Source organism: Geotrypetes seraphini, chromosome 8 (genome assembly GCF_902459505.1).
Source record: "Geotrypetes seraphini chromosome 8, aGeoSer1.1, whole genome shotgun sequence".
Taxonomy (NCBI): Eukaryota; Metazoa; Chordata; class Amphibia; order Gymnophiona; family Dermophiidae; genus Geotrypetes; species Geotrypetes seraphini.
The window spans coordinates 158,439,614-158,462,596 of NC_047091.1; the positions used below are offsets into that span (position 1 = coordinate 158,439,614).

The following is a 22,983-nucleotide window of genomic DNA, read 5'->3' on the forward strand; positions in this document are numbered from 1 at the left end:
ATTTCTTAATGGCAGAGAAATGATGAGGACGAGAAAGTAGGAGTGGACCAATAAAATTAACTGTGAAACCTTGGAATAAGAATTGATAAAACAAAGTTTGTTATGACGAAAAAGACAGTAGGTCTACTACTACTATTTAACACTGCAGGGCATGCACGGCGCTGTACATTTTGATATTAAATAGACAGTCCCTGCTCAGTGGAGCTTACAATCTAACTTTTCCTGACAGACATGACATATAGGGTTGGGGATGCAGTACCCAAGGTGAGACGAGTTAGGAGTTGTGAGCTTTTAACTTGGACTTGAACACTGCCAGGGACGGAGCCTACCGTAGGGATTCAGGCAGTTTGTTCCAGGCATACGGTGCAGCAAGACAGAAAGGACGGAATCTGGAGTTTGAAGAGGAGGAGAAGGGCACAGACATAAAACAAATTCCCAAAATATGGTAGAAATTCAGAAGACAGACTCAGACTCGCCACGGTTCGGTATTTCAGGGCTACATAACTTATGTTTTATGAATTCTTACTCCAAGGTTCCACAAGTAGTCTTTATTGGTCCAGCTCTACTTCCTTGTCCTTTGGCTTTCTGTCCATAGGGGAACTGCCTCCTTTTGTGTTTTCTAGAGGAAATGATGGAAAAATGTTCTTGGAACCTGAACTGAAACCCTTTGTGGGTATTAACATGATCCTGTTCTGCCTCTGAACATTCTCAGTACAAATCCCAAAGCTCAAGACTGAGCTGCTGGGGACTCGCCAGTGAATACCCAGGGGAGCATATTTAAGGGTCTTTGTGAGAGAATAGCAGAAATCTCTCTAAACCTGTGACGACAAGCTCGGTCAGATCAAAAGCCAAGATGGCACTTTAGCACCCTTCTTACCATATGGTATTGATGGCTCTGGTGTTTTCTCCGGTGTGAACGAAGGCACAGGCTTTGATCCACACAGAAAGCCAGTCTAGATTAGGGATGCTCTGAATTACATTTATTGTCATAGAGGCCACTTCTGCTCCTTTCACAGAAAGAGACAGCAAACCTAACAAAAAGAGAAGCAGGTGAAGTAGATGCACATTCTCCTCTTCCGTTAGTATCTCATTTAACACGAGCTGCTTAAGAGTCTACTAACTACGTATGCAAATAGGCCATAACTATAATTATCAGGCTCTGTACAGTACCTTCCGGCTCTGTACAGTACTTCAAACCGCTCCAGGGCAAAAGATGCACCAACAACAGTATATGTCCCCCCCTCACCCAAAGCACGTATGTGAAATTACAGTTTTTGGGTGTGGAGTGTTAGGTTATAAACAGTTATAATGCAAGTTGGAAAGTAAAATTACTACACACATCAAGGATACTGAAATTTGTTCAGCCACTGTCAACACTTACAACAAGATGCATCACCAGTTCCTTGTCTTATGATAGCTTATGCCACCCCACACACCTGGAATATTCAACTACCCTGGGATAGACTGGAGTATCGGGCACTCAAGTTGCGTGAGAGAGACCAAATTCCTGGAAGCCACGAGGGACTGTTTCCTGGAGCAACTGGTCACAAAACCTACACGAGGAGAAGCTACTCTTGATCTAATCTTCAGTGGACTGGGGGGACCTGCAAAGGAAGTAGCAATATTAGACCCACTGGGGAACAGCGATCATAACATGATCCAGTGCAGACTAAAACTGGGATCATCCAGGGTGAAAAGAACCACAACAACAGCGCTCAACTTCAGAAAAGGGAATTATGATGCAATGAGGAAAATGGTGGGGAAGAAACTCAACGGCAGCACAAGGAAGATAGAGTCCGTAGAAAGCGCCTGGACCCTGCTCAAGCGTACGGTGCACGAAGCACAGAACCTGTACGTCCCCAGGTTCAGAAAAGAGTGCAAGAAAAATCGAATAAAGAACCCAGCATGGATAACGGCTGCTGTAAAAAAGGCGATCAGTGACAAGAAAGCATCGTTCAAAAAATGGAAACAGGATCAAACGCAGGCCAACCAAAAGGATCACAAGGAAAGACAGAAGGAGTGCCACCGAGTGGTTAGGAGAGCAAAGAGGGAATATGAAGAGAGACTAGCGGGAGAAGCAAAAAATTTCTAATCATTCTTCAGGTACGTAAAGGGAAAGCAACCAGCGAGGGAGGAAGTGGGGCCCTTGGATGATGGGGATAGAAAGGGAGTAGTGAGGGAAGAAAAAGAAATAGCTGACAAGTTAAACGACTTCTTTACGTCGGTCTTCACGAGGGAGGACACATCCAACATTCCGGAACCAGAGGAAATAGAAAATGGAGATCAAGATAGCAAGCTGGTCCAACTAGAGGTGAGCCAGGTGGATGTCCTCAGGCAGATAGACAAGCTAAAGAGCGACAAGTCGCCAGGTCCAGACAGCATTCACCCAAGGGTGCTCAAGGAATTAAGGAATGAAATAGCAGAGACACTTCAGCAAATATGCAACCTATCCCTAAAAACTGGAGAGATCCCGGAGGACTGGAAAATAGCTAATGTCACGCCCATCTTCAAGAAGGGTTCAAGGGGCGACCCGGGAAACTATAGGCCGGTGAGCCTCACATCGGTCCCGGGAAAGATGATGGAGGCGCTGATTAAGGACGGCATCTGTGATCATATCGAAAAAAATGGACAGCTAAGGTCGAGCCAGCAAGGGTTCTGCAAGGGTAGGTCGTGCCTCACAAACTTGTTGTACTTCTTTGAGGGGGTAAATAGCCAGGTGGACAAAGGTGAACCCATAGACATAATTTACCTAGACTTCCAGAAAGCCTTCGATAAGGTACCACATGAGCGGTTGCTCAGGAAACTATGGAATCACGGGGTGCGAGGGGAGGTCCACCGATGGATCAAAAACTGGCTGGCAGACAGGAAGCAGAGGGTTGGTGTAAAGGGCCACTACTCGGACTGGCAAGGGGTCACGAGCGGGGTTCCTCAAGGGTCAGTGCTGGGTCCGCTCCTGTTTAACATATTTATTGACGACATGGAGGCAGGAACAAAATGTGAGGTCATCAAATTCGCAGATGACACCAAACTATTCAGCAAGGTTGAAACCACGGTAGATTGCGAGGATCTCCAAAGGGATCTTACGACACTGGAAGAATGGGCGAAAAAGTGGCAAATGAGCTTCAACGTGGGGAAATGCAAGGTCATGCATATAGGGAGAAGGAACCCGATGTTCACTTACAAAATGGGGGGAATCAATGCTAGGGGTCAGTAAGCTGGAAAGAGACCTGGGAGTGATGGTAGACACGACATTGAAGGCGTCGGCACAGTGCGCCACAGCCTCGAGGAAAGCAAACCAAATGTTAGGTATCATTAAGAAGGGTATCTCAACCAGAACGAAGGAAGTCATCCTGCCACTGTACCGGGCTATGGTGCGCCCGCATCTGGAATACTGTGTACAGTACTGGTCACCGTACCTCAAAAAGGACATGGCAATGCTTGAGGGAGTCCAGAGAAGAGCAACTAAACTGATTAAGGGTATGGAAAACCTTACATACACTGACAGACTGAAGAAGCTGGGGCTGTTCTCCCTGGAAAAGCGGAGACTCAGAGGAGATATGATAGAGACCTTCAAGATCCTGAGGGGCATCGAAAAGGTTGACAAGGACAGATTTTTCAATTTGAAAGAAACCACAAGAACAAGGGGTCACTCGATGAAATTGAAGGGGGACAGGTTTAGAACAAACGCAAGGAAATTCTTTTTCACACAGAGGGTGGTGGACACATGGAACACCCTTCCGGAGGCCGTGATAGGAAATAGCACAGTACAGGGTTTCAAGGAAGACCTGGATAGGTTCCTGGAGGACAAAGGGATTGAGGGGTACAGATAAGAACAGTGGAAGGTTTAGAGATAAGTGTAGAGGTAGGTATAAAATTAGTCAGGGACCGCTGCTCAGGCAATATGCCTGATGGGCCGCCGCGTGAGCGGACCGCTGGGCGGGATGGACCTCTGGTCTGCCCCGGCGGAGGCGACTACTTATGTCCTTATTCTACTACCCCCAAGACACTTTAAAAAATAGACAGTCGATGAAACTATAAGAGGTTACTCTCCATGAAAAGCAATGGTAATAAAGCTATACCTAGGATCGCATCAAGTGCCAAAGGGCATTGCCTCAGCACTTCCTTGTAACTTGTGACAGAAGAACGCTCTTGACCCGCTTTCTTGTATAAATTTGCCAACAGCATGTTAATCTAGAAGAAACAGAAAAAAAAACCTATTTGTAAACTATTTAGAAACATAGAAATATGATGGCAAATAAAGGCCAAATGGCCCATCCAGTCTGCCCATCCGCAGTAACCATTATCTCTTCCTCTCTCTAAGAGATCCCACATGTGTATCCTAGGCTTTCTTGAAATCAGACAGTCTCTGTCTCCACTACCTCTACTGGGATACTGTTCCACGCATCTATCACCCTTTTCTGTAAAAAAAAGTATTTCCTTAGATAACCCCTGAGCCTATCACCTCTTAACTTCATCCTATGCCCTCTCATTCCAGAGCTTCCTTTCAAATGAAAGAAACTCAACTCATTAGCATTTACGCCACGTAGGTATTTAAACGTCTCTACGATATCTACCCTAAACTAAACTAAACTTTAAGTTTATATACCGCATCCTCTCCATGGAAGTGGAGCTCGGCATGGTTTACAAGAACTTAAAATATAAGAAGAGAAAGGAAAAGGTTTACATGAACTTATATATAGAATGGAAGAGTAAGGGGGAAAATAGAATTACACCTTTCCTCTAAAGTATACATATTGAGATCTTTAAGTCTGTCCCTATATGCCTTATACATTTATTTCATTACTAGTCGTTAAGCCCGTTACATTAACGGGTGCTAGAATTTATGTCTGTCTGTATTTTTCTTTCTGTCTCTTTCCTCCCTCCATTTCCCTGTGTAGCGCTGTCACTGCTTTCTTCCTCAGTCTGCACTCTCAAGCTGTAACATTACTGCTTAGCTTTTTCTCCCTGCAAGCATCTCTGCTCTCTTTCTCATCCCCAGTCTCTTTGCTATTTTTCTCTTCTTGCAGGGGTCTCTGCTCTCCTTTCTCTATATGTTCCTGATTCCTGAAAACTTCTGTTTTCTCTGTATGCTCTTGATCCTGTGTTTCCCTGTAGGCGTCTCTTCCTTTTTTTTTTTTTATTCCTTCTTCACGTATGGTTGATTTATTAAAAGTTTTTATATTTTTCCTATTTGTTGCATGCCTGTCTCCTTGGCCGCTGTATGTTTCTCTTTTTTTGCTTTCTGTGTTTGTTTGTGTTTTTTTGCTGATTGTCTACTTGGTCGCTGTCAGTCTGTCTGTCTCATTGGCTGCTGTATGTCTGTATGTCTTTTTTGCAGTCTAACTCCTTGGCCACTGTATGTCTGTATGTCTTTTTTTCCTGAATTTATCCTTGGGCATTGTATTTGTTATTTTTTTCTGTTTGTCTCCTTGCTTGTTTGTAATTTTTTTTTTTTTGCTGTCTCCTTGCCCACTGTCTCTCTGTCTGCCTACTTGGACGCTGTATGTAAGTATGTCTGTATTTTTTTTTGTTGTCTGTCTCCTTGACTGCTGTATGTCTGTTTGTCATTTTTTTCCTGTCTCTCTCTCTCTCCTTGTCCTCTGTGTTTTGTTATTTTTTCAATCTGTCTCTTTAGCCCCCTGTCCTTCTGTGACTGTCTGTGTGTCTGTCTCTCCTTGTCCACTGTTGTTTGTTTGTTTTTTTCAATCTCTCTTTAGCTCTTGATCCCCTCTCACTGACCCTTGCAACTGCATGTTATTCCGGCTGGGTTTTCATGGCAACCCTGCTCGCGGATCTGTGAGTGTAGGGCCGTTTTGTTATTTCCTCGTGGGAAGCTGTCCGGGTCTGGCGGCGCCGTGTAGGGCGGAAGCGGGGAGGCGGGGCCTCAGCACCGGCCGGGCAGCTTGCGCCGCCGGCCCCCAGGAGCCCGAGGCCGGCGGCGGGGGAGGCAGGGACATGCCTGGCGTGCCAATGGTGCAGGAGGAACGGAGATCGGCGGCTGGCTGCGGTCCGGCTTGTGGAGGCGATCGGCTGGTGACGTATAAGCGCGCATGCGCACTCCTTCGGCCACAGACCTACAGCGCACGGAACACGCAAATAGGAGTGCGCATGCGCGGCTAGCTTTTTATTATATAGGATAATTTATCTTTAGCTATCAACTACTAACGATACTAAGACACCCTCACACATTCGGAGTCAGAATTAGCAATTGCGGAGCCCCATGAAACTTGGAGGAGGAGGTCTCAGAGAGAGTGGGGAGGGAGGATTAGAGAAAGGGGCAGATGCCAGACTGTGGGCAGGAGGGCTTGAGAGCAGTGAGAAACAGATGTGTTAACTCAGTTAAATGCAAGGTCGTCCCTGAATACACTTACCTTAGGGGTTCTCTGACGAGAAGGTATCCCATCAAGAACTGCAATGGCATCTTTGTCCTGTTTCAGCATCGTGTAACACTCTGCCATTTTGTACTTCACTTCAATTTCAGAGGGCAAACACTAAAAATATAAAAAGGTGAACAAATGTCTCTTTCCACCTACTGTCCGAAAAGCATTCAAACTGAAATGTGCCATCTAGAATACAAATACAATACCATCTACAGGCAGTCCCCAAGTTGCAGACACCCGACTTAAGTATGACTCGTACGTAAGAACGCAGATACAGCTTCATGTGATTTCACTGAGCATATTTCCAGCGGCATAGAATCCTACACTTCTCCTGCAGCAGATTCAGGAATGATGCATAGCCACATTAAGAACAGTGTGTGGTTGTGCATGCTGTACCTTAGAGGTTCTTATATACATTTATCTCAATACATTCACAGACCTCAGTGATACCATCTGTATGCCACTAAACTTTAGATCATACAGATAGTCGGTATGAGCTAAAGTTTAGTGGCATACAGATGGTATCACTGAGGTCTGTGAGTGTATTGAGATAAATGTACATAAGATCTTCTTACTGATATATATACTGGTTGACTCGAAGGAAGATCAAAAATCAAATAGAGTCAGTGATTAGGTTGTACCTTAGAGGTAACACTGGTAGGAACAGTTGGACCTTTTGTCAGCTGGGAGCAGAGTTGAGCAGCAAGAACAGGTATCCCACTTATCTTCACAGTTCTCATAGCTGGAATGTTATCCCTTATTACATCACCATGAGAAGCTTTCCTTGGTAACAAGATAAGAAAGTTGGGAAAAACAGCCCAGAAAACTCCCGTAGTATGCTCTCATTAAAACAAAGTGAAAGTTGGAACAGATACAGGGAATTAAAAAAACAAGAATTGAAGCAGACATGGAGATTCACAGATTCATCCACATATGCCCTGGCCTGGCCATAGGCATAACAGCTGCCATAGTGAAGGAATTCACTCAAGAATAAGTCAAACATAAGCAATAGACAAGTAGAACTATATCATTGTTATAAAATAAAGAGATTTTCTTCCATGTTGAGAGATGTTGAAAATATTAATGAGACTAGGAGAAGTAGAAGTGAGGCGCAGGAAAAGAAACGTAAGATTTCACTGTTCGTATTTCCTGATATCTTATACACTCTTGTTATTTTTTAAAAAAAAATCAAATCTAGTCTCATTCTCAGAAGCTTTGTGGCCAGCTGCTTAGAAACTGTTCTACAGATTGGGATTTCTTTAGAGCCATTCGATGTACTTTTCCCTTTCATTAATCGTTTGCTTCTTGGTACAAGAATTATATACAAGCAGTCCCAGGGTTAAGAATGAGTTACGTTTTTAAAGCTGTTCTTAAATCGGATTTGTCTGTAACTCAGAACTTGTAGATTTTTAGATTGTTTACTGCAGGAACAGCAGAGTGCATTTGTGAGAACAACTTAATTCAGCATTTTTTATGCTATATAAGACTGAGAGTCACATCGTAGACTTTGAATCCAAGTTTCCAAGTTTCCAAGTTTAATTCGATTTTGATTAATCGCTTTTTCTTAATTCAAAGCGATGTACATTAAAAATTACATTAAAACATAGTATTACATTGAGAAAAGTTGACTAAACTTAAGACAAAAAATGACAATACTAGAAACATAAGGGAAAGAGAAGGCAAGAAGTTACAATATAAAATAAAGATGGGAATCACATTTAGGGAAGGAACATGAGGAAGGGGTGAAGCTTGGTCCTGAAATTGATTTATGATGAAATTAATAATTAATTTAAGAAGGCATCATTGAATAGAAAGGTTTTCAGGTTACTTTTGAATTTCTCTAGATTGACTTCTTGTTTCAAGTGGTAAGGTAAAGAATTCCAGGTTTGGGGAGCAGTGACGGAAAAGATATATTGGCGTCTTGTATTTATGATTTTAAGAGATGGAATTGACAGTAGATGTTGATCGGTAGATCTTAATGTTCTATTCGCAGTGTAAGGAATTAATGATTTATATATAAAAGCCGGAGTTTTCAGAGAAAGAGATTTGAAAGTAAGCAAGCTGAGTTTGTAAATGATTCTGTGAGTAACAGGAAGCCAGTGGGCTTCCTTAAGAAGTGGAGTGACATGGTCGAATTTTTTGGCTTTAAAGATAAGCTTGACCGAAGTATTCTGTATAATCTGTAAACGTTTGATTTCTTTTTGAGCTATGCCTTTGAAGAGTGCGTTACAGTAATCTATCCTGGATATAATGAGAGAGTGGATGAGAATATTAAGCCAAGGGAGTCCCATAAACTGTACTGACCTATCAATCGAAAGGGTTCCCGATTGTGAGGGACAGATATGACAGACATGGTGAAGTTGATGTTTTTCAATATATATATATTATATAATCTGTTTCTGTTTTATCTGGTGTTTATCTGATGTCTATGCAATAAAATATCATATTCCTCTGATGCTTTCTTTGGAAGTTACTATTGCACACCCTTGTTAGATAGATACGTGGCAAATCCTAATAAAAAAAATAAAGAAACATAATAGCAGATCTGATCTACCTTTTCCCTTTGTGTATCCCTTCACATAAAAAAAATAAGTTACAGTACGAAAGTGCCAAAATTTCTTCAGTAACTGTTCAGTGACCATCCTACATCAGGCTGGTCATTGCAATGGTTAACGTTTAACCTCAGAAAAAGTGAATAACCAAATTTTGATCACAAGTTGGAAGAAGAGAAGGTAGTGTGAGAAAATATGATCGTAGTGAGAGAACAATTGATACCTGCAATACAGCAGATGTGGTAGTAAAAAAAGAGTGAAAATTCAAGCATGTTTGAGACATATCTAATAGTCCAGCAAAAGACAATCCCATGAAAACAAAAAGTGGGATGGGACAACAGTCTTTCAACAAAGAATACAATGACCAAAAAGGAGCATATGAAACTCATTTATGATGTCAATCCGCAAAAGTGTTGACCCAATACAGCGTATAATACACCTGCCTCAGGGGTCAAATACACACTGGGTGTTGATATTACATTACATTAGAGATTTCTATTCCGCCATTAGCTTGCGGTTCAAGGCAAATTACAAAATGGATTGTCCGGAGATTAGAAATATTTAGGGAGTAGTTTGTACATTTCCTTGAGTTGCTAAGGATTACATCTGAGTTGTCATGATATTGGAAGTTTATATGTAGTAGATGCAGGTGATGCTTGGGACATTTCTGATTGTGTTAGTTCGGTTTTATGTGTTTTATGAATAGAAAGGTTTTTATTTCTTTTTTGAAGGTTTTGTAGTCTGTGGTCGTGGTCAATAGGTTGTAGAGTTGTGGGTCGAGTTTTGCAGCACGAGTGGCTAGGAGGTTGTCATACAGTTTTTTTTCTTTTGACGTTTTTGATATAACAACTAAAATCACCACTATTCTCGAGAGAGAACTTTGTGGAGCAATTATGAAGCAAACGCACACCGAAGGCCAAGGTAGGAACCTTGAACAAACGACACACATAGAACATTGTCTCGCCACTTCTAGCCATATGGGTTTTCAGATTACCACAATGAATACATGTTGATAATTATAAAAATTTCAAATAGTGCCCAGCGCTTACACAAATGTCCATATTATTCAACTCCCGTATATCATCTTACAGAAAAGATGTCTTTTTAGCAATTTTTGGAGTCTCCATTGGCTACCTGTGTGTTCACGTATTATTTTTAAGACATTAGTGCTAGTGTTCAAAGTCATTTACCAAGGGATTCCCTGGTATCTATCACATGCTTTGGCAATCTACCGACCACTTAGAGCTTTGCGATCTGAGGACGCGAAACGGTTGTCGTCAACAGACTTCTCAAAAGTGCGCTAGGAGAATGCAAGATCCTCTGCTATTTTCATCATAGGAATAACTCTATGGAATAAATTAACTGGTCCACTAAGAGCTCTCATAGACTTTCAGAAGTTTAAGAAAATGCTAGATTATAATGGTTTCTGTATAAACATACAATTGAACGCTATAAATAATTGTTCTTTTTGAACAATTTGAAAGGTTTGTTGTTTGTATGTTTTTATTTTATGTATATTTTTCCTTATAAAACCGCCTAGGAATAGGCGGTTAAGAAATCTTTTAAATAAATAAATAAATACATACATAGAGAGAGCTCTGTACACGTCTCCCTCCGTATTCGCGGTTTCAGCATTCACGGTTTCGATAATTCACGGTTTTTAGTTTGCTGGCTCCTCCCCCCAAATTACATCAGCTTGCATAGAGAAATTGCTGATTCTAAGCGTTTACAGAGAAAATCACCGATTCACGGCACTTTCTTCACCCTGTGTTGCCTCTCCTTCAGGAACAGGCCAGGTCTCCCACCATGTTATTTGTGGTTTCACCATATTCACAATGGTTTTTAAAAGAAAACAGCAAATAACATATGAAAAAGTTATTTACGGTTTTTCTGTATTTGCGGTTCTGTTAATCCCCATATCACAGCGAATACGGAGGGAGAAGTGTATAAAGGAGGTCTCTCATATGCAAATCTCTTTCATGCATATTCACTGTGGATATCCTGAAAACCCATTTGGCTAGGTGTGCTTTCAGGAGAGAATCGAGATGCACTAGTGTAGAAGATAATGGGAAGAACAGGGGAGCAGGCAGGGTTTTAACAGACAGCGGTGACTGCAAGAACCATAAAGCCCCAGGAAAAGCAAACTAAAGAGCAGGTTAAGATCCATTTGTAAATACCTGACTTTGTGGGGTTGACGTGGCATTCCCTGTTGAAGGCCTGACTTTAGATGTCTTACTTAATGCTTTCTTCTGCTGCAGAGCCATTGTGTACTTACTTACGGCATTTCTATATTCCTTATCATGAAAGAGAGAATCTGCATGGTAGACGAGCAGCTGATATTTTTGAGATGCAGAGAATAATTCACTGAAAAGCAAAATCAAAGAGAAAAGTATTAAAACAACATTGGGGGGGGGACTGGACATATTTTATTCCAGAATTTTCACATTGCCACCAAACAGCAAAGCACATGGATACTTCTGCTCAGCTAATCTCTCTCAGAAAATCTGCTAGCGCAAAATTACTTGCATGCAGATGGGAATGGGCAAGGGTACCTAAGTGCACTTATATGAAAATTCTACACACAAATATGCACTTTACTCCCAATCTGACTCTACTTCCTGAAGTGCCAGTTTTTGCATCCGCTAAAATATAGGTGCTAGGATATAAAATATTAAATACAGTGTTACCCCAAAAATAAGACAGGGTCTTATATTAATTTATGTTCCAAAAGACGCATTGGGGCTTATTTTCGGAGAATGTATTATTTTTTTTCATGTACAACAATCATCTCTGCCTTTCTCTCCTGCACCCCAATTCTTCCTCTTTCCTTTCTCTTCTCCCCCCCACCCCATGTGCGGCATCTTTTCTTGCCTCTCACCCATCCCCTTGTGCAGCAGCTCCCAAAGCCTCCAAAAACAGCGGCAGCGCTCTGAACACGCTGCTTCATAGCCTTTTTCGCCAGGGCCGGGCCTTCCCTCTGCAGCATCTTTCTATCCCTCCCTCCCATCCCTCTGTGCAGAAGAACCCCACTGACCCTCCCACCGTGAGCATGACATACCTCTACTCCAAAAGAATCCAAAACAGCAGCAGAGAGAAGGCCCCGGCGGGGAAGGCAGCAAAGTAGCCCATTCAGAGTGCCCATAAAAGAATTATGGCATTCCCCATATTCTAAGGGTCTCTAGTTCCTTTCAATTTTTTCGTAAAGCTGTAAAAGTTACTTTGTTTTCTGACCACCTTAGAAATCTTTCCTAGCTTTGTCTTCTCTCATTCACTGGCTCTTTTATTCTTCCCTTCATATTGTTCTTTTTTTAAATACTGTTAACCGAATCGAGCACCTTGTTTCGAGATGATCCGGTATACAAAGCTAAGTTTTTAGTTTAGTTGAGTATACTGTATGTGTCTCTTAGCATAACAACCAAAGGGGCCTTCACTTCTACACAAGGTAAAGAAAACCCACAACACACAGAGCAAAAAGTACATTATGGGATTATTTCTGCCACCCATGTGTGCTATTTAGGGGGTGGGAAAGAAGGAGACATGAAATCAGTGGAAAATAGAAAAATAAACAAAAACTATAGACAAGAAGATTAATTGGGTAGAAAAGATTCGTCCCTACTCTAGTTCTCCGTTGCTGCCTGGACTTTCTTTCAATTTGACAGATTCTTGATCCTCTACAATCAGGCTTTTGCCCCCAAAACATCACAGAGACTGCCCTCACCAAAGTCTGCAATGACCTGTTCATGGCCAGATCTAAGGGCCTTTACTCGATCCTCATCCTTCATGACCTGTCTGCTGTCTTTCATACTGTTAGTCACAGCTTACTCCTTGATACGCTGTCCACTTGGATTCCGTATATCTGTCCTCTCCCGGTTTGCCTCCTACCTCTTCCATCGCACCTTTAATGTTTGTGTTGCTGGGTACTCTTCTGCTGCTATCCCACTAGCGGTTGTCGTACCCCAGGGTTCTGTCCTAGGACATCTTCTTTTCTCCCTCTATACCTTTTCCCTCAGTGCCTTGATCTCCTCTCATGGCTTCCAGTATCACCTATATGCTAATGACTCCCAGATCTACCTCTATACACCCGAAATTTCACCTTAAGTCCAAGAAAAAGTCTCTGCCTGTTTGGCTGACATTGCTGCCTGGATATCCTGCTCCTCCATCTCTGTAAATGTTCCAGACTCCTCTGCTCGCAACCTTGGAGCCATCTTCGATTCTAACCTTTCATTTTCTACGTACATCCTGTTGCTTCTATCTCTACGACAACACCAAAATTCTACTATCCTATTTTCCCCAAAGAGCTCAGTAACGGGTTACAGGTTAAACATACATAATATACAGTTGATAGATTACGATTTGTACTACATTTGCCATAATTACAGTACACTACACGGATCGTTGTCCACACTCTCATAACCTCACGCTTAGATTACTGCAATCTAGTTCTAACTGGTCTCCCGCCGTGCTGCCTCTCCTCCCTGCAATCGGTGCAAAAGTCTGCTGCATGACTCATCTTCTACCAACCTCGCTACATTCATGTCGCCCCTCTCCTTAAATCACTTCACCGGCTCCCTATCCGCCTTCGTATACAGTTCAAGCTCCTATTGCTGACCTACAAGTGTGTTCATTCTGCTCCTCTTCAATACCTCTCCTCTCTCTTTATACACCTCCCAGAGGGACCACTGGTCTGGCCCAGCGGCAGCAATTCTTATGTTCTTCAAATTTTGCGCCATTGACACAAGGGCTGAAATTTGACAATTTTCAAGGTCAATTATAAAAAAAGAGTCTGCCTGAATCTTTTTCTAACTAGGACACTGAGCAAATAGGATATGGACTTTTTAGGTTAGGTAGGGAACATTTTCAGGTCATGGACCTGGAGGGCCGCCGTGGGAGCGGACTGCCGGGCGCGATGGACCCCTGGTCTGACCCGGCGGAGGCAATGCTTATGTTCTTATGTTCTCCTCCACTGCCAATTTCAGACTTCATCCCTTTCATCTAGCTGCCCTCTATGCCTGGAATAAATTACCCGAATTTGTCCATCAAGCCTCTTCCCTTCTTTAAAAGCAGACTGAAATCCTACCTTTTTGATATAGCCTTCAATCCATAACCCTAATCCCCACTGCCCACCAACCCAGCCAGCAGATTAACCATTCCCCTTAACTGTATCCATGGCATCCTGTTTGTCTGTCTTGTCTGCTTAGATTGTAAGCTCTTTTGAGTAGGGACTGTCTTCTTTGTGACTCTGTACAGCGCTGCGTACGTCTGGTAGTGCTATAGAAATAATTAATAGTAGTAGCAGCAGCAGCAGCAGCATAGTGTTGTGATACAGCAGAGTTATGCAATCGCAAAAGGGTATCAATGACTGAAAATTTGTTCCTTGGTGTTTCAGTCAAAATCCCCTAGAATTACACTCCTTGTGGGATGCTGGTGCTGCTTCTGGATCTGGATCATGCATGCTCGCTATAAGATACGAAACCATTGTCTTCTCTCCAATCTGGTGTGAAAGCACTACCTCCTTTAATTGGGAATGTCAAACTGCCATCGTTGAGAGCCTCAAACTAGACTGGTTTATAAGATACCTACAATGAATGTACATTAACAGTATATGCAAATATCTCTCACTCCCTATAGACATCATAAAAAGCTGGCATCCTCCATGCCTAAGCTACACCTCTGCTTATCCTCCAGACTAAAAAGGTATAGAAAGAGTGGTCGATATATAAAGACAGTGGAAGCCACAACAAGAAGAACATTCAGGAACGCCTAAAAGAAACACAGAGGATCTCTTAAATGTCCCAAATCAGAGGTCTTGCCGACTTTTGCTATCATTCCCTAGGTGCAATGAAGCAGAATTGCTGATAGAAAACGGATGCAGCCCTGAAGCAGGTTAGCAAGCAACCATCTAACTTGCGACACTAAGCAAGTCACTTAATCCCCACATTGCCCCAGGTACATTAGATCAGTGTTTTTCAACCTTTTTTGGGCAAAGGCACACTTGTTTCATGAAAAAAAATCACGAGGCACACCACCATTAGAAAATGTTAAAAAATTTAACTCTGTGCCTATATTGACTATATATTCTCTTGAATAGGAATCAAATAAACACAAAGAAAGTATTTTATAATTACTTTATTATGAAATATTAAGTAAACAGAATAGTGAAAAATTATAAAATACTTTATTCAGTGCGAAACCTGGGCCTGTTTGGCTGAACACAAAGCTGATATTCTGGCTGGAATCGAAGAAAGACACACACGTAGCTCTTCGTCAACAGCTCTCAGTCTCTCTCTGTATTTGGTTTTTATAGCATACAAAAATAGACAAATATACCCTCCATCCTTTTTATTAAACCACAATAGCAGTTTTTAGCGCAGGGAGCTGCGCTGAATGCCCAGCGCTGCTCTTGACGCTCATAGGCTCCCTGCGCTAAAAACCACTATTGCGGTTTAGTAAAAGGTGACCATATTGTAAAATATAGACAGCAGATATAAATTCAGAACTGTGCATAGTAAGTGAAGGGAAGTTTTCATCTCTGGGAATTTACCCAGTTAACTATTAAGTTATTTGGGCAAATTCCTTTGAAAACTGTGGTAATACTGCCTCCACTTTGCTAAATTTAAAATAAAATCATTTTTCCTACCTTGTCTGGTGATTTCTGGTTGCACTTTCTTCTTCTGACTGTGCATCCAATCTTTCTTCCCTTCTATCAGCCTGTGTATGCTTTCTCTCCTCCACACCTCATTCCCTCCCCCAACTTTTTCTTCCTCTCTCCCTGACCTTTCTTTCTTTTTTTCTGTTTCTCTTCTTTCCTTCTGTTTCCCTGCCTGCCCCCTTTCTTTTTTTCTCCCTGCCGTTGCCCAAGCCACTGCCACTGCCGCTGCCATCGGGGAACAGGACCCACCAATGGATAACAGGCCCCAAAGCCGACGCCGACGCATGCTCTCCCTGACGTCAATTCTGCAATCGGAGAGGAAGTTCCGCCCAGCCAGGCAGCGATTGGCTGGCCCGAACTTCCTCTCCAACTGCAGAATTGACGTCGGGGAGAAGAAGACTTATCGGCTCGATAGATTAGATCGCCAAGACAAAGTGAGTCCTGGGTGATCGACTCACTTTGCCTTGGTGAGCTACTGGCGCCCCTGCCTCGGGCCCCCTGTCAGCTCCGGGCCCCTGAATGCAGGACTGGTAGTACTGCCCTGATGGCGGCCCTGCGGCACACCAGGCAACATCTCGCGGCACACACTGCATTAGATAGATTGTGAGCCCACCGGGACAGACAGGGAAAAATGCTTGAGTACCTGAATAAATGCATGTAAACCGTTCTGATCTCGCCTGGGAGAACAGTATAGAAAATTGAATTAAAAAAATAAAATAAAGTCAGGAGCTTTTTCAAACACATAAACACGTTTAACCTGTCGTGTCACGGGGCAATATGGCTTCAGAAAAAGGAGGACAGATTGAGACATTCGGGTTTTACTGCCATTGAACCCAAATGCTTTCAATGGAAGTGAAACCTGGATGTCTCAATCCCCCTCGTTTTTCTGGAGCCATATGATAACCCTGTAAAATTAAAGCCCCCCACATCTGATCAACGCTGATCGGGGGACTTACACTCTCTATTTACTACCATAGTCCCTCTCAGTAGCGTAGCGACGGCGAGAGGCGCCCCTCTCCCACTCTCCTCTCCCCATACCTCTAGTTGTTCACCACCGTGAGCAACAAGAACTTCGACATCCTCCTCGTGACTCTGTTGGCTCTCCCTCTGACATCACTTCCTATGCACGGCACCTGGAAGCGATGTCAGAGGGAGAGGCAATGCGGTCACGAGAAGCACATTGACGTTGTTGCTCGCGGCGGTGAACAACTAGAGGTGCAGGAGAAGGGGTGGGGGGCACGCACTTGGCAAGGGGAGGAGGGGAAAGAGGCAGGGGGCGGAGAGGAGGGGTTCTGGCACCCCAGCCGCACCACCGGCCCCTCGCTCCTTTTCTAGAAAACAATAATTTAGCTTGAAAGCCCTTTGAGATCAAGCACACCCCCGGACCAACTAAGAGCATCTCTGTTTCTAGGGGGTCCAGCTGGGACCCCTCCCCTTCCCGTTTCTAGGGGGAACAGCTGGGACCCCTCCCGTTTCTAGGGGGAACAGCTGGGACCCCTCCCCCTCCCGTTTCTAGGGGGAACAGCTGGGACCCCTCCCGTTTCTAGGAGGAACAGCTGGGACCCCTCCCGTTTCTAGGAGGAACAGCTGGGACCCCCCTTCCATCCCTCCTCCCCCCACTCACGGGTTGTTGTTGCTCATGGTCAGAAGCAGGCTGCTCAGTAGCCGGACATTGGAGTGCAGGCCAGCGGCCGCCATGTCCCTCACGTGGTCTATCACGTTCATCCCGAAGGTGCTCGGGCAGCGCGCGCGGAGCCTCCTTCCGTCTCCCTCCTCCTCCCCCAGCTCGCGAGGACTTCAAACGAGGACCCCGGCGAGAGGAGACCCGGTGCCGGGAGCGCTGGTCGAAACGAAGGCGCAGCTTCCGCCGGGGCGAAGGTAGAGGCGAGAGCGCACCAGAAGCCTCTTCCGGGAGAGTCGCGAGGGCGGACGGTAGAGGCTGGTCAGGCACTGGGCTGGGCACCTCTGAGCTTGCCCCGCCCCCGGGCTGTGGACTTTATGAAACTGAGGCCGCGTAGCTTGCTGGGAGCAGAGAGGGGCTGATGGGAGTTGTGGTTTTTATTCGTTGGGGAGGAGGGGCTAGACTTGTTTTTCGACGAAAGCTCCCGTACCCCACTACCTGTTATGTCTCCTCTCTAGGGCTGACCATCAGCTTTAAAGGCACCTAAGTCTACAGAGGGGTAGGCAATTCCGGTCCTCAAGAGCCAGGTCAGGTTTTCAGGATATCCACAATGAATATGAGATGGATTTGCATGCGCTGCCTCCTTGAGATGCAAATCCATCTCATGCATAGTTATTGTGGATACAGTATCATGAAAACTTGACCTGGCTCCATCTCTCCAGGACCGGAATTGCCTACCCCTGGTCTAGACTGCATTGGCCTTTCGATTGTAAGCCCTCTAGTCTAGGGCAGTTACATTGGTCGGAAATGCAATAGGTGTGTCAGAGATGCAACAAGGCAGGGAGGAATCAGAGAAATTTGTCAGAGACAGGTTTTGATTGAAGGCTTGGTAGGAGGGTGTGTTGGAAATGAGGGTGGTTAGACATTTATTCCATTTGCCAGCTTGGAATGACAGTGTTCTATCAAGGAATCTCTTGTAGATACAGCCCTTCAAGGAGGGGAAGGCAAACAGGTAGGTGTTAGGTGTGCGGGAGGTGCCTGGAAATACGAAATAGATATACACATAGACTCTCAAGCAACCAGAAAAAAGTCTAATACTGTAAAACTTTAAGTAAAAATGAAATCAATTTCTGGCAGAAATTTAAGTGTAAACTTGGCACGCCATACCTGAATACACCCCCGCTTTGCCTACCACATATCCTGTAGTTTGTCTGGAACAGTGATATGGCATAGTATGGAGTATTATATTAGTTAGGCCTATTTTATAGTAACTCTCAATCAACCAGAAACTACATTTATCCGGCATCTAGCAAACCCCACGTGTGCCGGTTAACTGAGAGTCTACCCGTAGTAGGTAGTTCCCTAGACCAGTGGTTCCCAACCTTGTCCTGGAGGACCTCCAGGCCAGTTGGATTTTCAGGATAGCCCTAATGAATATGCATCGAGCAGATTTGCATACCTGGCACCTCCATTATATACAGATCTCTCTCATGCATATTCATTAGGGCTATCCTGAAAATCCGACTGGCCTGGAGGTCCTCATATTTCCCCATCTGTCCCGGTGAGCTCAAACTCTATCTAGTGTACCTGGGGCAATGAGGGAATTAAGTGACTTGCCCAGAGTCACAAGGAACAGCGAGGGATTTGAACCCACAACCTCAGAGTTCTAAGACTGTAGCTCTAACCACTGCGCCACGCACTCCCACGGGTGATTTTTATATATATTTATATATATTTATATATATATAAAAATCACCCGTGGGAGTGTGTGGCGCAGTGGTTAGAGCTATATAAACATCCTATATAATAAAACGCTAGTCGCGCATGCGCACTCAGACCTGCGTGATCTGTGATCCCTGATCTGTAGGTCCGTGGTCAGAGTGCGTATGCAGCGGCCAGATCGAGAAAGCACAGCCGGCGACTCCCCCCTCCCGCCCTCACTCACCGCCAAAACCACCACCGCCAAAGCCTCCTCCTTCTCGCCGACTCACCTGCGTTTAAATTGAGAAAAGCGCTGCACCGCGCTAACGCTGGCTTTGCCGTCTTCTGTCCACTGCAGCCCGCCCTCTCTGACTACTTCCTGTTTCCGCTAGGGTTGGCCGCAGTGGATAGAAGAGGCCGAAGCCAGCGGTAGCGCGGTGCAGCGCTTTTCTCACAATTTAAACGCAGCGGCTGCGAAGGGGGCGGCGGGAAATGCTGCTTCTGCACAGGGAAGTGTGTGTGTGTGGGGGGAAATGCTGCTTCTGCACAGGGAAGGCCAGGAAATGCTGCTATATTCTAGCACCCGTTAATGTAATGGGCTTAAACACTAGTATATATATATATATATATATATATATATATATATATAATGGTGTATTTTTATCCAACCACAAAATCCAGGCTATCAGTACGCAGATCCTAACTGCTGCTTTCAACCACGAAAGCAGCAGTTAGAATCTGTGTACTGATAGCCTGGATTTGGCGCTAAGGCCCCGAAGCAGTGGTTACTGGCCACGAAACGATCGTCGGCCTGGCCTGGTTTATATTCAGTGGTTTTTACCATTAATCATTCTCGGCTATTTTTTGCTCCCACCTGCTAACTTTAAACTTGTGCGAAAGTTTTTTGCCTATGATGCTTGGGTGGAAGAGTGTGGGTACACCTCTCCGTTTGTCTGAGGCTTTTCTTTCGCTTAAGTAATAAGCTAGCTTTCTTGGCTTGTGTGGTGCTCTTGTTTTGGAGTGATATTTTTGAATCTTTGTATTTTTTTTTTTTTTTTATTTATGCAATTTTAAATAAACATACAACATAAAAATGCATTAAGAAATAGAAAGCATATTGCTAATTACAAAACAAACCACTAAATATTATTTTCCATTTGAAATTCAAAAAGCAAATATATTCATAGCAGCTTTCTCTATAAGTCCTCAATTAAAGCTGGGGAGAGGATAAGGAAAAAGAGGCACATCTCAGAAAAAAGAAAATTACTTAATTAAATCAATAATATCAACAATGACAACGTCTCACCAGTTAAACTACTACTACTACCATCTTCCACTTACTAATAATTATTATAATAATTATAATAATTATACTCTTTCCCCCTGACCCGATACCTGTACCTGTATTTTACACTTATTCTCAAGGAAAGCCTCCAATTGTTTGGGATCAAAGAAAAGATATCTATTTGACTCATATAATATTAAACATTTACAAGGAAAACGCAAAAAGAAATGAGCACCCAGGGCTATCACCTGAGCTTGTAGAGCCAAAAATTGCTTCCTTTTCTCCTGAGTGTCTATACAGACATCAGGGAAAACCCAAATTTTTCCTCCCAAAAACAATTTATCAGTTACGAAAAAACATTCTCATCACCCAGTCCTTGTCAGATTCAAAAACAAATGTAACTAGGAGTGTGGTTCTTATACACTCTTCTTCCAAAGATGTTTCTAATAGTTGTGTTACATTTAAACTGTCCATCGATAGTTCTCCTTGGGAAGAAGATTGTCGTTTCTTCCCCGGCATAGAATAGACTCGAGAAAATGGAGGCACAGTTTCCTTTGGAACCCCCAGAACTTCCATCAGATATTTCTTAAGCAGTTCAATGGGGGCTACAGTCCTGGATTGAGGAAAATTGATAAAACGCAGATTCAACCTACGGGTATAATTCTCCATTTTATTCCTCAGTCCAATCATACCTTGTCCATAAATCAAGGTATTAGATTTTATATCCTTAAAACTTTGTTGGACTTCCTCTACTTTTTTCTCAAGCTCAAAATTCTTTGCCTTCTGGATGACAATACGTGTTTTACAGTCTTGCAAGGAATTGTCCATCAAAGCCTTATTTCCAATGAAAATCTTCTCTAAGCGAGCTACAGTGTCCCAGATAGAGTCTAAAGTAACATGGGGAGGTTTAACCAGAGGTGTAATTTGCTGCTCACCAATATCCTGCCGCTGACCAAGTTTCTCAGACCTGGATCTCTCTCCGTGCCTCTCCTCTGCACCTCCTACGGCACCTTCAGAAACCAGGTGGAGCTCAGAACTCGCTCCCATATTGTTTCCCAGCAAACTGGTTTCTCCTCTCATGCTCCGGATACCACCCTCCTCCGTTGAGAGATACGCAGCGCCAATCATAGCCTGCGTGCTCAACGCTAGTTCCGGCAGGGTCCCCATGCCTGGGTCAGAGGGTGGAAGTCGCTCCTCCGGGCTCAGCGTGACATTGAGCTCGGGTAAGGCCGCCCCTTCGCCAGCACCCGCTCCGGGGATATTCGCTGTTCGGACTACAAATCTCTCCATGGTGGAAAGGGGAAAAGGAGAGGACTCGGAGGGGTAAGTCCTTACTTTCCCCTTTCTCTTACCCATGTTAGTGTAATTCAAAACGCTTTAATAGCAGAAGTAAAGTAAACTCCAGCAGTAGCCTTCCTCAGCGTGGTTACCGGCGAGACGCCATCTTAACTCCTCCCCCCTCTGCACAGTTCTTGATCATTTCTCAATCTTTGTATTTTTATCCAAAACACTTTACAGGCTTTAGACCAGGAATTTGAGAATGGATTTACCTTTATCATCTTGTTAAGGCTGGTAATTTTAAATATATTGTGGCAGAGGCCTTAACACAACACTCAACAGGTCGAACCCTGGTGTCTATTCAGGAGTTGTCACTTGTAGCGTTTTGAAACTAACGCTGAGCAGTGAAACGTGGCCTGGGTTGAGCTCGAGGCAATTTTGCAATGGCAAAGTAGGTGTGTGTGTGGGGGGGAGGGGGAGGCTACCTACAATACAATGTTCTCCCGCGAATTCGTGAATCGCGGTCTGCTCCGACCGCCTCTTCCTGTAGTAAAGTCGGGCTACACCAATCAGGAGCTGCGTGTCAAAGCATGCAGCTCCTGATTGGTGTAGCCCGACTTTACTACAGGAAGAGGCGGTCGGAGCAGAGCACGAGTGATTTTCTTCACCCGCCCTCTCCTGCCTCCCCTGCTTTTGACAAGCAAAAACACACATTTGTGGTTTTTTGAAATTTGCAGAGGTTCTTGGAACGGAACCACCGCAAATTTCGGGGGAGTACTATACTCCCTTCTAAGGCAATTTATCGCAAATTTGTGCCATACGAGATTTCAGGTGTGCTGCCAGATGCCAGGGACGAGGAGAGGCGTAGGTGGCGGCAGACTGCCTACAGGACTGCCTCGCCACGAGAGGCACATCCTATAGGCAGTCAGCCACCACCAGCGCCTCTCCTCCTCCCTGTGCCTCTTCTTTTTCAGCACCCCCCACTAGCGGCTCCGAGCCCCATCTGGAGGGCCTCCACACATACACGGACGTCAGCCATTGTTAACCTGCGTTGAAAAATGAAGTCCACTTTTCTAGGGGGTTTGAAATATGCTCTTTCTAATGAGACTGATTTGAAAGAGTTTCTAAAAGGTATTTTTCTGTAAAAGCAGGCTGAAAATAACCTATTTTTGGCCTTTTTACACAAATTAGCAACTTTACACTTAATTTGTAAACTAATGGAAAGAGCTTGGAGGTTGAAATTGTACTTTTGAAAACAACGTTGTACTGAGACATTATGCGCCAAATTTCGCATTTATTACTCAATTATTGTGGGAGCTAAGTAATGTCAAACTTTGACTTTTTTTGGAGCACTAATTTTTTCGGCCAAGTTTACTGTAATTCAGGCATTCAATCAGTGCTCGGCAAAAATTGTTATTGGTAGCAATGAACAGAGCTCAAAAAGTTGTGCAGGGTAGCTAAGTTTCAGTTTTTTTGGAAACACAGCTCGGGAGATATTGTGTCTCAAAGTTGTCAGA

General features: G+C 44.0%; 1 protein-coding gene across 1 annotated transcript in view; it reads right to left on the reverse strand.

Moving 5' to 3' along the window:
• The window catches only part of ANAPC7 (anaphase promoting complex subunit 7), a 36,063-nt gene extending 18,460 nt beyond the window's left edge, over nt 1–17,603 (reverse strand). The window contains exons 1-5 of the mRNA XM_033957162.1: nt 17,206–17,603; nt 11,110–11,296; nt 6,372–6,491; nt 4,080–4,191; nt 878–1,031 (exon numbers count right to left, since the gene is read on the reverse strand). Coding sequence (XP_033813053.1) covers nt 878–1,031; nt 4,080–4,191; nt 6,372–6,491; nt 11,110–11,296; nt 17,206–17,306 — 674 coding nt within the window. The 5' untranslated portion in view covers nt 17,307–17,603. The remainder of the gene's footprint in view (nt 1–877; nt 1,032–4,079; nt 4,192–6,371; nt 6,492–11,109; nt 11,297–17,205) is intronic.
• Between the last annotated feature and the right edge of the window lie 5,380 nt (nt 17,604–22,983).